The sequence below is a fragment of the Podarcis bocagei genome, assembly GCF_964188305.1.
Source record: "Podarcis bocagei genome assembly, chromosome: 12".
Taxonomy (NCBI): domain Eukaryota; kingdom Metazoa; phylum Chordata; class Lepidosauria; order Squamata; family Lacertidae; genus Podarcis; species Podarcis bocagei.
The window spans coordinates 55,503,292-55,520,871 of NC_138137.1; the positions used below are offsets into that span (position 1 = coordinate 55,503,292).

The 17,580-nt window shown below is 47.2% G+C and overlaps 1 protein-coding gene and 1 long non-coding RNA gene across 2 annotated transcripts in view; one reads left to right on the forward strand and one right to left on the reverse strand.

Annotated features, from left to right (window-relative positions):
• OBSCN (obscurin, cytoskeletal calmodulin and titin-interacting RhoGEF) overlaps positions 1 to 17,580 on the reverse strand; it is a 285,408-nt gene that overhangs the window by 141,489 nt on the left and 126,339 nt on the right. Inside the window, exons 52-57 of the mRNA XM_081163401.1 lie at positions 15,937 to 16,209; positions 14,842 to 15,108; positions 13,668 to 13,934; positions 11,280 to 11,546; positions 3,536 to 3,805; positions 1,630 to 1,896 (exon numbers count right to left, since the gene is read on the reverse strand). Coding sequence (XP_081019527.1) covers positions 1,630 to 1,896; positions 3,536 to 3,805; positions 11,280 to 11,546; positions 13,668 to 13,934; positions 14,842 to 15,108; positions 15,937 to 16,209 — 1,611 coding nt within the window. The remainder of the gene's footprint in view (positions 1 to 1,629; positions 1,897 to 3,535; positions 3,806 to 11,279; positions 11,547 to 13,667; positions 13,935 to 14,841; positions 15,109 to 15,936; positions 16,210 to 17,580) is intronic.
• LOC308569782 overlaps positions 1 to 17,580 on the forward strand; it is a 137,241-nt gene that overhangs the window by 64,094 nt on the left and 55,567 nt on the right. The window lies entirely within an intron of this gene.

The following is a 17,580-nucleotide window of genomic DNA, read 5'->3' on the forward strand; positions in this document are numbered from 1 at the left end:
AAAGGGGTGTGTGCTCAGTCAAGAACCCTTGGGCCAAATGCTCTCAACACCCCTAAAGCCCTAGTACACATAAGTACAAAACATAACGGTTGCTCTCTTTCCTCCCATCTCTGTAAAAGACTAGCTTAAAGGGAAAAGCTGTCTGGAGCAACCTCCAAAAGTCATGATGCCACCCCCCAAAAATTGTCTAAGCTGAAATTTGATACCGGTCTGGAGGTTCTTTCCCAGGCCAAGCACCTGTAGGCTTTCAGAAGAAGCCTAAAGCGTTGTTGTAAGATTAGAATAAAATTCTGGGGAGAGACCTGAACATTCCTCAGTTGCAGCCGGATTGCGATCGAGGCAAAATTTGCTATGAATTTTGTGGTTTGTCTGCAGGCAAGACATCTGAGGAACTTCAAGGGAAATCATAAAGGGTTTGGTGAGCCCAGAGTCCAGGCATAAAAGTTACTGTAATCATTTTCAGTAGTGCTTTCCTGTCTGCAATATACTTCACAATTATTATTTTGATTTCTCCCAGCAACCTGAGGACAACTTCACACTTTTATGCTGTTACACTGAAGCAGAGGTGGGCAACCTCTGGCCCGTGGGTTAATTTTTGCCTGCCAGGGGTTCCAGTTTGGCTCATGAGACCAGATTCTCAGCTGATGGGAAGGATATGGGGTCCAATCCTGTGCTGGCTGCATGCAACAGTTCCCCATAGGGAACTGGCGCACACAGTCAATGCAGAAGAATTCAGGCCCCCATCATCAGCTCAGTTTGGCAAGATTCAATACAGAGATATGATATCTTTATTGTCATTGTCTCATGCAGAACAATGAAATTGAAAAACTACATAAAACATTCAAAACCCCCTAAAAACTCTGAAACCCCATTTTAAAATACACTATACTATAGAGACCCCTTATGCCACCTTTAGAACCAGAATTGCATCTGCGTAGAAACTGTTTCTCAGACAGCTAGTCCTGGCCTTTATAACCCTATACCTTCTTCCAGAAGGCAGAAGCTGAAAGAGATAATTTCCGGGGTGCGTGCTACTATCCTGCACTATCTCTGCTGCTTTCTTATGGCACCTGGAAGCGTAGATTTGATGCAAGGTGGGAAGAGTGCACCCAATTATTCTCTCTGCAGTCTTTACAACCCTGGACAGCATTGTTTTTTTCCCTGGCTGTGCAGCTCCCAAACCACACACACAGTGGTTTGGGAGCTGCACGGCCAGGGGGGGAAAAAAAAAAAAACCCCAATGATGTCCAGGGTTGTAAAGACTGCAGAGAAAATAATTGGGTGCACTTATCCCTGATCAGGAAAGGTTTTGTACTGTACTCACTGCTGTAACAAAACTTAGCTTTTTCAGGGAGTTCAGGCCAAACTCCTTCCTGGTGGCAAAAGGATTTTCACTGAACCCGCTTTAAAAATCAAGGCTTCTTCCCCACATTGCTGTAAGCTGCTTCAGAAATGAGATGCTGCAGGACTCCAGAGCACTAAATCACCTGATGCCATTTTGTCCTCAGATGATTGACAGTTGGACACCCATCTGTTAAATTTGGCCCAATCCTAATAAAGATCTGCTCCATGGAGCAAAAAAAGGTTTCCCATGCCTGTTAGTCATAAACTCCAAAGAGAGGTTCTCACCTTTAACCTTTAATCTAGCTGTGGTCTTCCTGTCGGCTGTACTACAGCTGTATTCTCCTGAATCTTCAGGGACCGCGGTACGGATGATCAAACTGTGGGCAGTTCCTTCTACATTAATTTCAATCTTCTGGCTCGGCTGGACTGTGGACGAACCCTTCTTCCATTCCACACGGACATTGGGTTTGGATAGGTCACAGCGGAAGATAGCTGTGGCGTTCTCATCTACTTCCATATTCTCCAGCTGCTTTATGAAGATTACTGGAGCAGCTGTACAGAGGGGAAAACAAAGCCTTTGCTGGAATGGTATGTATATACATATGTGTGTGTGTGTGTACACACAAACAAATACAATTTGAATCCATGTTTCATTCTTAATGCAGCCTCAGAGTGAGGAACAGCACTGAAATACAATAAAACAATATTCGTTTAAATGCAACTTAAGCCAGTAAGATACTAATATAACCACTTCAGCTAAACAAGGGGTACCACTTTAGTCAAATGCTTGGATGAATAATCATGCTTTTACCTGGTGTCAAAATTCCATTACCATAGATACCAATGGTGCCTGATAAGGGTGGTCATTCTAAAGTATGGGTGCCACTATTGAGAATGTCCCGCCAGGGGTTATCACATACCATTATTTCAGAGAACTGTGACACAGTGAGAAGGGCTTCATCCCCCGATGGGCTGCTTAATTGTTCAGCAAGCATAAAAAATTAATTACTTTTGCACTATTCCCAGAGGGGGGGGGAATATTTTTTCTGCAAAAAAAATAGAGGACTCACACTGTCCAACATTTAATTAGGACATCTTCCCTGGCTGTAAAAGCTTTTATCTAATCAATCCTCTGTGGGTGCTGTAATGATTATTTTGTTTGGTTGCATTGTTTTGTACATATTTTTAAAATAGAGAGATGTGGGAAATAAATATATTTATTTCCCAAATTTCTCTATTTGTAAAATAATGTATTTTTTCCGGGTATAACACACCCCCCCCATGTATAAGATAACCCCTATTTTTTTAAACCCAAAATTAAGAAAATAAGTTGTTTAGCTTTTTTTTGGGGGGGTGAGGGCGGTCACTTCTGCCAATCGCTCACCCGCCTGCCCGCCACTGCCGATCGCTTGCCACAGCCACTGCCGATGGCACACCTCACCGCAGCCAATTGTCTGCCCACTCGCTGCCACCAACAGCCCACCTGCCCACTTCCCGCAGCCGCCAATTGCCTGCCTGCCTCGCCACAGCCGCCAATCGCCTTGCCCAATTGCCACAGCCACAGCCAATTGCCAGCAGGCCTTGCCGCAGCCACCAACCACCTGCCCAATCACGGCTGCCAATCTCCTGCTTACTGCTGCCATTAATCACACGTCCCCCCTCTGCATTCACTATCCATGTATAAGATGACACCCAATTTTTGCCTTCTTTTTTTTAGCAAAAAGCATCGTCTTATACACAGAAAAATACGGTATGTACAAAACAATGCAACCAAATATACACACAATAATAATTAAAATAATTCTTAAAAAAACATCACTACCCACAGAGGTTTCATTAGATAAAATCATTATAGTAGCCTCACTTAAGCACAGTAGTCCTAGGACCTTGCATCGCTGCTTCTCACCCCCAATATTCACCTCAAAGGAACCCCAGGGTTTGCACTTAGAATACAGAGATCTGTGATTTGAGTAGACAAGCACATTTTTTGATCAACAGAGCTAAGTTTCTTCTGACAGACACAACAGGGTATTGCAGGATCCAGATTATTTTGACAGAAGGGAGAGCTCTCCCTCTAAAGGACTGGGTTACTTGGGCTGCTCAGTTTGCTGGGCCTCATTTACAGAAAAATGGTGGACCAGTTTGAGGGCCAATAACATAGATTCCCCCTACAAAGAGTTATCTCACTTACGCTGTACGGTCAGCTGGGCCTCAGAAGAATTCTGTCCCACTTTGAAAGTGACGGAGCCGGAGTCTTCGAGTGTCACCTTCCGGAGCGTGAGCGTGTGAACTTTTCCTAGAACCTCAATCTCATTCATTTCATTGGACTGGAGAGGCACCCCACTCAGACTCCATTCCACGTCCTTTGCCTTCTCCCGAGAGACCTTGCACTGGAACACGGCATCTTCGTTTTCATACAAGGTGATATCTTTCAGTGCCTCCACTATGGTGGCTGGCGCTTCTAAAATTAAAGCAGAAAGATTTATTTTTCCCCCAGTTCCTTTTTTCTTTCCATATCTCTTGCTACACTATTCACAAGCACCTGTTAAATGTGGTCTCTAATATTCATCAGCTGCAGGAAACAGATGAATAACCACAACTTGGCTGTTTAGTGCACCCCTTTGCCATTAAAACTGAAAAAAGAACCCATGGAAACAATAGGAATGGGTGAATCTGTCTATTTCATTATCACTTTCTCATTTTTCCTGAAAAGTAGGTGGGTTCCTGTCAGGGAACTGCCATCGGAGCATCAGGCGGTGGAGGGTCTCAGGGAGGAAGAAAGAGACTCAACAGCTGAGGCAGGAACCAGCCGGGGGAGGAGTGGATCTCCGAGGGAATGCGAGCAGGAGGGAGGGCTCAGAGACGCTTCCAGCGAGAACAGTGGGGAGGTATCGGAGTCTCCCATAGGGAGACCCACACCTCGCCGGAAACTGTCACGCCGTGAGTCCAGGAGACGCGTTTCCGTTAAGGAGCTTCTTTGCTGGAAACGCTTCCGCAGACAGCCACTGTCAGACTCTACGAGTGACTAAGAGCAGACATGTTTGTGGAGCTCTGTCACACACAGAGGTTTGTGGAGTCGCACAAACTCTGAGGGAGCACGATTTTACGCACAAGCAGCTAATCATCCCATTACAGCAGTCTGACAGTCTCTGTACGCTGCCTGTGCAGGAGAAAGCATCATGAGCGAACCAGCCGGAACCGGAGGAGCAGGAGTTGGAGCTGGTCCAAGCTTGGAAGAAAGGTACCGAGCGTTGGAAGTCCAACTTGCGCTGCAGACGGCGAGGCTGGAGGAGAGAAGGGCTCAGGATGCAGACAAGAAGGGGAGAGCCACTCAGTTCCCCAGAAAGGTACCAGGATTGGTGCAGAAGTTTGGGGGGGAGCCCAAGGACTACCATGCCTTTAGGACAGAGATGCAATATGCCCTTAATGTGCAGTTCGATGAGTTCCCTGATGAGGAATCGCGAGTTGCTTTCGTAATTGGGCATCTTGAGAAAGGGGCGCGGGACTGGGTTCGACCCCTAATGGCAACGCACAATGACGTCCTAAAGGACACGATGAAGTTCTTTAGAGCAATGGATATCATGTTTTCCAGCGATATTGAGGAAGGGGTGGTGCGCAGACAGCTAATGGCTTGCAAGCAGGGAAGCCGATCTGTCCGTGAGTACTGGACTGAGTTTACCATGCTGATTCACAGACTGGGTTGGGATTTATCGGCGGCACCCATTCAGATGCTATTTGAAGAAGGTCTTTCTTCGGCTGTGAAAGACGAGCTGTCCCGGAGCCCCAGGGCGGTGTCTATGGATCAGCTGACCAAATCTGCGCTGACCATAGGAGCGCGTCAGGAGGCAAGAGCCTTGGAGAGGCGGGAAGGGAGAGGGGAACGTTGGAAGGAGTTCCGCATTCCAGACATTCCTGAGCCAGCTTTCCCGCCGGCAGAGCCGATGGAAATCGGAACAGCGCGCGCGCGCGCATTTTCAAAACCCAGTGAGGGGGTTAAGAAGGAGGGAAAAGGCGCCCGGAAATGCTATCTCTGCCAACAGCCAGGCCACTTTGCCAGAGTCTGCCCCCAGAGGAAGGAATGGCAAGGGATGGTGGGAGCTGTTGAGGGAGGAGAGCAGGGAGAAACGGAGCAGGTAAAAGCCAACGCCTGGTTGCCACAGTCAGGGCACTGCAGCCAGGCCAAAGAGCAGTGAAAGTGCCCGTGCCAGAAGCTCCTCAACCTGCTCTAGTTATTGATGTGTCGCTAGAGCTGCAAAATGGACACCCCCTAAAAATAAAGGCGCTGTTGGACTCAGGCAGCTCCTGCAATTTTATGAGCAAGGAGTTTGCTGCTGAACACCAGATACAGACTATCCCTTTAAGCAACCCCCTGCAGGTGACCACGATCGATGGCAGGGAGTTGTTGGGAGGAGGAGTCAGCTTGCAGACCGTCCCAATGATAATGAGGGTGGCAAGGCACACAGAACTGATAGCGTTTAATGTGGCCACCTTGGGAGGCGCTCCCATTATTTTGGGAATGAGCTGGCTAGCGCTACATGATCCGCTGGTGGGCTGGCATCAAAGAGTGGTTTCCTTTGGTTCAGCACATTGCTTAGAACACTGCAAAGGGGAAGAGGGGTCAGCAGGGGCCCAAGCCACCCTAGCAGGGACGGAAGTAATGGAGAAGGTGAAGGTACCACCACAGTATGCAGATCTCAGCGACGTGTTCAGCGAGAAGGAAGCTGACCAACTACCCCCTCATAGGCCCTTTGATTGCCAGATCAATTTACTCCCTGGAGCACAGCTTCCTGTGGGCAAGTTGTATGCCATGTCAGACAGAGAAATGCAGGAGTTGCGAGAATTTATTGACAAGAACCTGAAGAGGGGCTTCATCAGAGAGTCCAAAGCAGCGGGGGGTAGCCCAGTGTTTTTTGTGGATAAAAAGCACACGGACAAGCCGAGACTTGTATGTGATTTTAGGAGGTTAAATGCAGTGACTGAACCAGTGACTTTCCCTATGCCCAGGATTGATGATATTTTGACCAGGGTGAGGAAGGGAAAGATTTTTACAAAGCTGGATCTAAGGGGGGCGTACAACCTGATACGTATAAGGAAAGGGGATGAATGGAAAACCACCATGTTTACCCCTTTGGGGGCATTTGAATACCTCGTTATGCCTTTTGGATTACAAGCAGGCTCAGCGTGCTTTCAATCTTTTATGAACCACGTACTGGGTCCTTTGCTCTACAAGAATTGCGTTGCCTTCCTAGATGATGTGTTGGTGTATTCGGAGAATGAGGAGCAACATGTGAGAGACGTCAGAGAAGTGTTGAGCAGGCTGCAAGCCAACAGGCTGTGGGTGAAACTGGAGAAGTGTCAGTTTCATACCAAGGAGGTGGAATTCCTGGGGTACCGCCTGTCAGACAAGGGATTGGCCATGGATCCCGGTAAGGTGCAGGCAGTGCTGGACTGGAAAACACCCAAAACCAAGAAGGATGTGCAGAGGTTCCTAGGGTTTGGAAACTTTTATCGTAAGTTCATCCGAAACTTCGCCCACCTGACGGCGCCCATTACGGACTGTCTCAGCAGTAAAAAGAAATTTGTATGGACGGCGGAGGCGGAGCGAGCGTTTGAGGAACTGAAAGGGGCCTTCGCCTCGGAAGAACAACTTCTGCATGTGGACTTACAAAAGAAGCTGAGGGTCGAAACAGACGCATCTGACAGAGCCATAGGGGCGGTGCTTCTTCTGCAGCCGGGGAAGGAGGAGTCAGAATGGCGACCGTGTGCCTTCTTTTCGCGAAAGCTGAACAAATCCGAAAGGAACTACACGGTGTACGACTGGGAACTTCTTGCTATTCATGAGGCTTTCCGGAAATGGAGGCACCTGCTAATTGGTGCACAACATAAGGTGCAAGTGTGCACGGACCATAAGAATCTAGAGTATTGGAGAACTGCGCGAGTGCTCAACCAACGGCAGTTGAGATGGGCCCAGGAGTTCTCCAAATTTAACTTTGAGATTTGTTACGTGCCAGGCCCAGAGAACGTTAGGGCGGACGCTCTCTCACGCAAACCTGAATATTTGGAGGGGGAGGGAGCACCCGAAGAGACCCATGTCATTCCAGAGGACCGCTGGGTGTGTGGGGCGGCATTGGTGGGGCAAAGGGAGTTGGTAGAGGGTACGGTGCATGATGAATACGCCCAGGACAAACTCAGGGGTCTCAGGAGGGAGGGAGACAAACCCGGGGGTTTTGAGGAGAGAAACGGGGCATTGTACTACAAGGGAGCGTTATATATACCCGAAGGGGAATTGAGGGAGAAGGTACTCAAGCAACTGCACGATAGCCCCACAGCAGGGCATTTTGGGCAACACAAAACCATGTGGCTGGTTACCAGGGAATTTTGGTGGCCCAAGGTCAGGGAAGATGTGCGGGAGTATGTGAGAGGGTGTGAACAATGCCAACGAGCCAAGGGGGAGAGGCGGGCACCGGCAGGTTTATTAGAACCACTACCTACACCTGAAAGACCGTGGGAAGCAGTGGCCATAGATTTTATGACTGATCTGCCAAGGTCTAGAGGGAAAACAGCCATCATGGTTGTGGTAGACCTGTTAACTAAAATGGCCCACTTTATAGCCTGCTCACATGCGGTCACAGCAGAAGAAACAGCCAAATTGTTTGTAGAAAATGTGTTTAGGTTGCATGGCGCCCCCTTGAGGGTGGTTTCAGACCGAGGGAAACAATTTACTTCCAGGTTCTGGAGGAAGCTCATGAGCTTACTGCACGTTGAGGTTAATTTCTCAACGGCCCGTCATCCAGAAACCAACGGGCAGGCGGAAAGAGCTAATGGTGTTCTCCAGCAATATTTGAGGTGTTATGTCAATGACAGAGAGAATGATTGGGTAGAGAAGCTGGCGTTGGCAGAATTTGCCTACAACAATGCAGAGAACGTGTCCACGGGGATGAGCCCCTTTTTGGCTAATCACGGGTGCCATCCCAGAGCCTTCCCAGGGGGGGAAGGGGAGAACTGGAGCGTTCCAGCTGCAGAACAGTTCGTGGAAGAAATGGAAGCGATCCATCGCCAGCTCCAACTCAACTTAAACAGGGCTAAGGAGGAATATAAGAGGCAGGCAGACAAAAACAGAAGGGAAGGTGAAAGCCTCAGGGTGGGGGACCAGGTGTGGCTGTCAACCCAAGGGTTGCCATTCAAAGGGGGTTGTAAGAAGTTAAGACCCAAAAGGCTGGGACCATTTGAAGTCATGCAGCAGGTCAACCCAGTGGCTTTCAGACTCCGGTTACCGAACCACATGAAGCTGCACCCAGTTTTCCACAGGTCATTGCTGTCACCGTATAAAGGGGACAGTGAAGGGAGGGTCACTAGGGGACCAGCAATGGAGGAGAAGGAACACAGCTACCATGTAGCGGAGATCCTCGATTCCAGGTGGAAGGGAGATCAAGTTGAGTATTTGGTAATGTGGGAAGGGGAACCGGAGTCGGAAAACACCTGGGTTAAGGCAGAGGATGTCAATGACGAATTTTTAATAGAAACTTTTCATCAGAGGTTCCCACGCAAACCTCAGCCTGTAGCGAGGTTCCGAAGGGAATACTTTGCCACCACCGACGAGGAAGAGGAGTTGGAGGGGTTCACAGATTCCGAAGAGGAGGAGGATTCAGCGAGCCAGGACGGCGATCGATGGAGGGAATTGTTCGAGACGTCTGAAGATGAAGAAGATTCTTTTCGGGGTTTTAACCCTTCACCTCCCAGGGAAGAGGAAATGGGAGGGGGTGAGGGGGGCCCTGGAGGGGAGGTGGATGTCAGGGAACTGCCATCGGAGCATCAGGCGGTGGAGGGTCTCAGGGAGGAAGAAAGAGACTCAACAGCTGAGGCAGGAACCAGCCAGGGGAGGAGTGGATCTCCGAGGGAATGCGAGCAGGAGGGAGGGCTCAGAGACGCTTCCAGCGAGAACAGTGGGGAGGTATCGGAGTCTCCCATAGGGAGACCCACACCTCGCCGGAAACTGTCACGCCGTGAGTCCAGGAGACGCGTTTCCGTTAAGGAGCTTCTTTGCTGGAAACGCTTCCGCAGACAGCCACTGTCAGACTCTACGAGTGACTAAGAGCAGACATGTTTGTGGAGCTCTGTCACACACAGAGGTTTGTGGAGTCGCACAAACTCTGAGGGAGCACGATTTTACGCACAAGCAGCTAATCATCCCATTACAGTTCCCGTGAGGCAAGACACAGCAAGAACATTTATTAAACTACATAACTGGGAAACAGGGGGAAAGCAACTGCTTATATATATTCCTGAAAGCCTGGGCCACTCCCACTCCCAACGTGATTGGCTATCTAAACTTCCAAGCTGCGAATCACGACTCAGAGTTCAAGGGCCAATGGCAGAGGCCCAAATCCTGAAATATTCTGTGACTGGACATCATGTATCGAATCAGAACACAGAAGCTCAGAATCCTTAGTCCAGACTCAAACTCAGGCACTGACCACTGAATACATAACATTTTCCATCTTAAGTTCAGTTCCCCTCATTAGTTTGTGCTTTTTAAAAAGGTTCTTGTGAAAATAAAGCAGCATTTTAATGTGAATTTCTCCTAATAGATACATTTTGTTTGCAATTTTGCCTGCTTTACATGTATCAAAGCCATTTCACAAATGTAATCAAATTTTGCATGTTATTTTCAGCATGCTTGACCCTAGTAGATGTATTTTTGAACAAATTACATGGCTGGGGAATGGCACTGCCAAATTAAGAGTATGCATTTTAAAGAATGAAGTGTTCCAGTTCGCATATTGTTTCGGAAAGTGAGAATTAGTTAAGTCTGCCTTTAAATGTAAACTGAATTGAGCTTCTCCCCCACCTCTATTTTGTTATAATGCCTTGTTCGTCTTTTCCCTTTTCGATTTTATGTTACGCTCTGTGTCTCTAAAGTTTTGTAAGCTACTAAGAGGCTTTTTGCATAGCAAGCAACCAATATTAATATAATAATAATAATAATTTATTATTTATACCCCGCCCATCTGGCTGGGTTTCCCCAGCCACTCTGGGCGGCTTTCAACAGAATATTAAAATACAATAGTCTATATTAAACATTAAAAGCTTCTCTAAATAGGGTTGCCTTCAGATGTCTTCTAAAAGTCTGACAGGGCTGGTGTCACTACCAAGAAGGCACTACAGAGATAAGTCAGCAAGTGACGAATAAGTCATCATCTCTCAGGAGACTAAGAGGAGATATGAGAGCCATCTTCAAATATCTCAAGGGCTGTCTCATGGAAGAAGAAGCAAGCTTGTTTTCTCCTGCTCTGGAGGTATAGGACTTGAACCAATGGATACAAGTTACAAGAAAGTTACTAAACATCGGGGGGGGGGGGAATTCTGACAGTAAGAACTCTTTGAGAGTGGTTCGGTCTCCCTCAGAAGGTGGTGGACTCTCCTTCCTTGGAGGTTTTGAAGCAGAGGTTGGATGGCCACCACTCATGGTCACTTCAGCTGAGATTCCTGCATTGCAGAGGGTTCGAACTAGATGACCCTTGAGGTCCCTTCCAGCGATTCTATGATTCTATGATATGATATGATATGATATGATAGCCATGTTCAAATATATAAAAGGATGTCACATAGAGGAGGGAGAAAGGTTGTTTTCTGCTGCTCCAGAGAAGCGGACACGGAGCAATGGATCCAAACTACAAGAAAGAAGATTCCACCTAAACATTAGGAAGAACTTCCTGACAGTAAGAGCTGTTCGACAGTGGAATTTGCTGCCAAGGAGTGTGGTGGAGTCTCCTTCTTTGGAGGTCTTTAAGCAGAGGCTTGACAACCATATGTCAGGAGTGCTCTGATGGTGTTTCCTGCTTGGCAGGGGGTTGGACTCAATGGCCCTTGTGGTCTCTTCCAACTCTACGATTCTATGATTCTATGATTCTCCAAAAGAACGTCTGAGGCCTTACCGTTCACCAGCAGTGAAGCAGTGGTCTCCTGGTCTCCCGTGTCACAGCTGTATACTCCCGCATCATCTTCAGTCAGCTCAGAAACAATCAGCTCCACCACGGTGCCGACTTGCTTCATGGTGTATTTGCCACTGGACCTCAGGAGGGACCTATCCTTTTTCCACTTCACAGGTGCGCCACCTTTCGAGATCTCGCAGCGCAAGGTGACCTTGCCGCCCTCTACCGCCTCCTGATCCTCAAGCAGGTTAACAAAAAGTACTGGCAAAGCTATAAAAGGACAGAAATGGGAAAGGCAGAGAAAATGATGCCGGGTGGTTCATAGCAGTAACCAAAGGCGCCTCAAAAGTAATACAATTATGGCAGCTAAACTTTGTTACCTGTGTCGTTTTTTTTGTTTTGTTTTATACTTATAGATGAAATTGTTTTTGCACTACAAATTACAATCTTGAGAAAATTAATGGGGGGCTCCATGTGGATATATTTAATGTTCCAGGCCAAGGGGAGTAGATTGCGTAACACTTTGGTAGTTTTTTGCCTTATGTGCAGAAGTGGTGGTTCCCACTTCACCAGCCCATAGTTTGTTCATGGAACATTAATAATAATATAATGTTATTGTGTTGTTGTTGTTTAGTCATTTAGTCGTGTCCGACTCTTCGTGACCCCATGGACCAGAGCACGCCAGGCACTCCTGTCTTCCACTGCCTCCCGCAATAATTTAATTTATTAAATGATAATGATTTATTATTTAATAAATTATATTTATTTATTATTTATACCCCGCCCAACTGGCTGGGTTCCCCCAGCCACTCTGGGCAGCTCCCAGCAGAACACTAAAATACAATAACCTATTAAACATTAAAAGCTTTCCTAAACAGGGCTGCTTTCAGATGTCTTCTAAAAGTCTGGTAGTTGTTCTTCTCTTTGACATCTGGTGGGAGGGCGTTCCACAGGGTGGGTGCCGCTACCTAGAAGGCCCTCTGCCTGGTTCCCTGTAACTTGGCTTCTCACAGTGAGGGAACTGCCAAAAGGCCCTCAGCACTGGACCTCAGTGTCCGGGTAGAACGATGGGAGTGGAGACGCTCCTTCGGATATACTGGACTGAGGCCATTTAGGGCTTTAAACGTCAGCACCAACACTTTGAATTGTGCTCGGAAACGTACGGGGAGCCAGTGTAGGTCTTTCAAGACCGGTGCTATGTGGTCTCGGCGGCCGCTCCCAGCCAGCAGTCTAGCTGCCGCATTCTGGATTAGTTGTGGTTTCCGGGTCACCTTCAAAGGTAGCCCCAAGTAGAGCGCATTGCAGTAGTCCAAGCGAGAAAGAACTAGATTAATTAATGTTGGGGAGTAGGGACAGAGTTACACGAGACAGTAGAGGCACAGACCATGTGTGTTGGAATGTACTAGCCAAAATATTGGTTGCAGACCTCTAATAGATTTTAATTAACTGATGTATCAGTTGCTTCTTCATTTATTGAAAACACACATAGAAATGTATAGAACATTTTAAAGAAAGACCCAGATATTTAAAACTAGAAGGACATGGGGGTACAATTATCCAGCCCAAGCTAAAATTAAGTTCCACTGATATCACTGAACTTAATTCTCCCACTTGGGGCCAGTGGGACAGAGATGGCTTAAGAGTTTGGTTGGGTTGTATCCAGCAGATGGAGACCCTGCACTTTTATGAGGAAGTATCTGCTTATTAGGGACGTGGGTGGCGCTGTGGGTTAAGCCACAAAGCCTAGGGCTTGCCGATCAGAAGGTCAGCAGTTTGAATCCCCGCAACGGGGTGAGCTCCTGTTGCTCAGTCCCAGCTCCTGCCAACCTAGCAGTTCGAAAGCACGTCAAAGTGCAAGTAGATAAATAGGTACCGCTTCAGCGGGAGGGTAAATGGCGTTTCCATGCACTGCTCTGGTTCGCCAGAAGCGGCTTAGTCATGCTAGCCACATGACCCGGAAGCTGTACGCCGGCTCCCTCGGCCAGTAAAGCGAGATGAGCGCCGCAACCCCAGAGTTGTCCGCGACTGGACCTAATGGTCAGGGGTCCCTTTACCTTTACCTATTTGGTTATTAAAACACCTTGCCATTGTTCACTAAGCAAAGGCATAGCCTAGCAAGTCCCACTGGGTGGTGAATTCCACAGCAGAGGAACTGGTTGCCCTCAACAAAGGCCAACCCTGTTCCCTCTCCTTTGGTGGACAGGGTACACATGTGGCCCAAGCCATTCAGGATTTGAAAGAAAATAACCATCACCTCAAGCTGAGCCCAGGAGCCAATGCAGTCAAACTAACTTTGGCACAATATGCTCTCCAGGGCCTGCTCATTGATATTCCTATGTGCAAGACCAGTCCCAGCAGCAGCAAAGTTTAAGGAAATGTGCTCCTCCTCACCTTTGACAAGCACTGATGCTGTGGTCTGCTGGTCCCCAGAGTCACAGGTGTAGTTCCCAGAGTCCTCTGGCTGCGCATTGTGAATGAGAAGCTCAACAGTGGAGCCCTTTTGCCTCATCTCGTACTTGTCGCTGGCTCGCAGTCGGACTGAGCCTCTGCTCCACTTCACAGGAACGTCAGGTTTGGAGAGCTTGGCAAGGAGGGTGACCACTGAGCCTTCCTCAGCCTCCTGGCTCTCAAGCTGGGTTTCAAAAAGGGCTGGGAGAGCTGAGGGCCATGTGGGAGGAATGAGATGATTGTGAGTTGAAGGCAAATGGTTATTTGGGGATTTGTAATGCAGACCATCATCAGGAGAGACAGACTGGCAATTGCTCTTGAGCCTAATGTTCTTGATAAATGTTTTCAACAAATGCCCAAAAACTAAGAACGTTGGGCCTTGCTTCACTTGTAGAGGAAGTGAATTCTATAGAACTTGGTGCCGCTCAAAGCACATGCTCACATTCGTTTATTTCATTACATCTACAGAAATATTATTATTATGTCTTGCATTTGTCTAACACCCATCATTCACAGATCTCAGGGTGCTTCACAATATAAAATTGCAATATAAAAACTGTTATGTACTGAGTTTTAATAGGATCTAAATTGCAGCAGTCTGATTGGTCCTAGAACAATAGGATTCAGAATGCAGCAGTCCGATTGGTCCGCAGGAGCCACCCAATCCAACTCCTGGTGGAAGTGAATCCGCAACCTGATTGGCCTGCAGGAGCACATCAAAGTGCAAGTAGATAAATAGGTACCACTCCAGCAGGAAGGTAAACGGCATTTCCGTGCGCTGCTCTGGCTTACCAGAAGCGGCTTAGTCATGCTGGCCACATGACCCGGAAGCTGTACGCCGGCTCCCTCAGCCAGTAAAGCGAAATGAGCGCCGCAACCCCAGAGTCAGTCACGACTGGACCTGATGGTCAGGGGTCCCTTTGCCTTTACCTTTATAAAGCTTATAGCTGACAGGTTCTCATCAGCGCAGGGCTCTGATAACCTGAATGTTAAAGGTTAAGAATAATAACTAGCATCCAAGGCCAGTTAAGGCCTTTTAGTCTAGAAAGAAAGACAACAAGGGACGAGTAATTTGCAGTACAGATCCTAGGACCTGTTGACTTAATAAAACCCCTACCTTCAACAGAGATGGTTGCTGTGGTTTTCTGGTTCCCAATGTCACAGGTGTATTTGCCAGAGTCCTCTGGTTTTAAATTGTAAATCTTTAAGGTGAGTATTGTTCCTTCTTGCTGGATTTCATACTTGGAACTTGGAGAAATCACTTGGGCTCCCTTCTTCCATGTCGCCGATACGCCAGGCTGGGAGACTTCACATTTCAAGATGGCCATACTGTCCTCTTGCAACTCTTTGTTGGCCAGCTCCTCTTTAAATGTGGGGAGTGGTGCTAAAAATACAAAATATAAATGGTATTTTAGAAAACTGCTAGAGGGACAAGCAGAAAATATGACCCAGTTGCCTCATAGTGCCTTAAAGCAGGTTCCAGGCTCGTGTGATGAATTTTGCAGATTCAGAAATCATTTCATGTTCTTCTTAGTCTGTTGTATTTAAACTTAAGGTAAAGGGACCCCTGACCATTAGGTCCAGTCGTGACCGACTCTGGGGTTGCGGCACTCATCTCGCTTTACTGGCCGAGGGAGCCGGCGTACAGCTTCCGGGTCATGTGGCCAGCATGACTAAGCTGCTTCTGGCGAACCAAAGCAGCGCACGGAAACGCTGTTTCCCTTCCCTCCAGAGCGGTACCTATTTATCTACTTGCACTTTGACGTGATTTCGAACTGCTAGGTGGGCAGGAGCAGGGACCGAGCAACGGCAGCTCACCCCGTTGCGGGGATTCGAACCGCCAACCTTCTGATCGGCAAGCCCTAGGCTCTGTGGTTTAACCCACAGCGCCACCCGCATCCCTTTTATTTAAACTTATTGCACAACAAATACATTCAGCCTTGCGTGATCGCAATGCTCATTAGAATACAAAATATTTTTCTCCCCCTTCTTTCACGTGTACTAATCTGTTTCTTTTTCCTTAGTCATATGCAGCCTGTCTTGTGGAATTATGACTTCCTGTCTCACAACATTTTACAGTAGTAACAGGAAGCTGGTTGTGCTAAAAAATATTGATATATTTTCTCCTTTCTGCCAATCACAAAGACATGCTCGAGATATAACATAGTTGGCTTGCCTAGTAGTTTTGTCACAATGCCCCTCATGGGATTACCTTTCACTTTGAGCTGTGCTGTGGAAGTATATGGTCCAACCCGGAAGGTGACCGTGCCTGAATCTTGCTGGGTCACCTTCCTCAGCTGCAATATGTGGACCCTGCCTTTTTCAACGGAGATCTTGTTCATCTCATTGCTCTGGAGAGAGGCCTCCTGAAGCTTCCACTCCACATCCTTCGCATTGTCGTGGGAGACCTTGCACTCAAAGGTCACATCTTCATCCTCAAAGACCTCCGTGTTCTTCAGCCCCCTAATGATGGTGATGTCAAGTCCTGCAAGTGTCAGCGATGGTGGAAAGTGAGGGAACAAAGTTCTCATAGTGTGGACCATCACAATTTGATCCAGCCAGTGCTTTGTTCTCTGTAACTATCCTACAAGCCAGGGCATGCACATTTCTTTTATTAAACAATACAGTGGTGCCTCGCAAGACGAAAAGAATCCGTTCTGTGATTCTCTTCGTCTAGCGGTTTTTTCGTCTTGCGAAGCAAGCCCATTGAAGGATTAGCGGATTAGCGCTATTAGCGGCTTATCTCCTGATCGGATCAGCTGATAAGCAGCTTAGCAGCTTAGAAAAAGGGGGGGAGGAAAAAAAACAGCAGGAACTCGCAAGACATTGTCGTCTTGCGAAGCAAGCCCATAGGAAATTCGTTTTGCGAAGCACCTCCAAAACGGAAAACTCTTTCGTCTAGCGAGTTTTCCGTCTTGCGAGGCATTTGTCTTGCGGGGCACCACTGTATAGTGGTACCTCTGGTTAAGAACTTAATTCGTTCCGGAGGTCCGTTCTTAACCTGAAACTTAACCTGAGGTACCACTTTAGCTAATGGGGCCTCTTGTTGCCGCTGCACCGCCGGCTTGCGATTTCTGTTCTCATCCTGAGGTAAAGTTCTTAAGTCGAGGTACTACTTCCGGGTTAGTGGAGTCTGTAACCCAAGGTACCACTGTATTGATACAGTATATTGATTGAGTGTAGGAAAACCTCTAGGTGCTTAAATTAACAATTGAAAAAGCAGTTGAAAACAATTTAAAATGTTTTAAAATAATTAGCAGTAAAAAAAAAAAAGATTATAATGCGCCAAAATCTACATGTCTGGATATTAATTAATTAATTAATTAATTAATTTTTGCCCTGACGGGACTCAAGGCAGCTTACAAATAAAAGCTTGTTTAATAAAAAATGCCATAAGCAGGTGCCAAAAAGAGTACATCAAAGCTGGTTGCCTAATGTCAATAGGCAGGGAGTTCCAAAGTGTGGTTGCTGCTGCCACACTAAAGAGCTGGTTTTCTGGAAGGGCGGAACAAGTATCAGGTGGCATCTGCAACAGTGCCACTTCCACAGATCTAAGCAGTTGAGTGAGAACCCACGGGGTAATTGTGAATATTCTACCATTCAAGAAGGAACACAGAATTTACTACTATGCCACAGAAAACAGTATCTGGGTAATATAAAACTTCCATTTCTCTTACTTTTGAAATTGCCTGCATTCCATCTATTTTTTGAGAATTAAATTGGAACGTACCATGATCTAGCTAAAGCCTACCCTGGATCCATTGTCTAAAGCAATGCCCATGCATGTTGAGTTATACATTCTTGGCATACAAAAAGATAGGGTTACCATATGTCTAGGAATTCCCAGACATGTCCT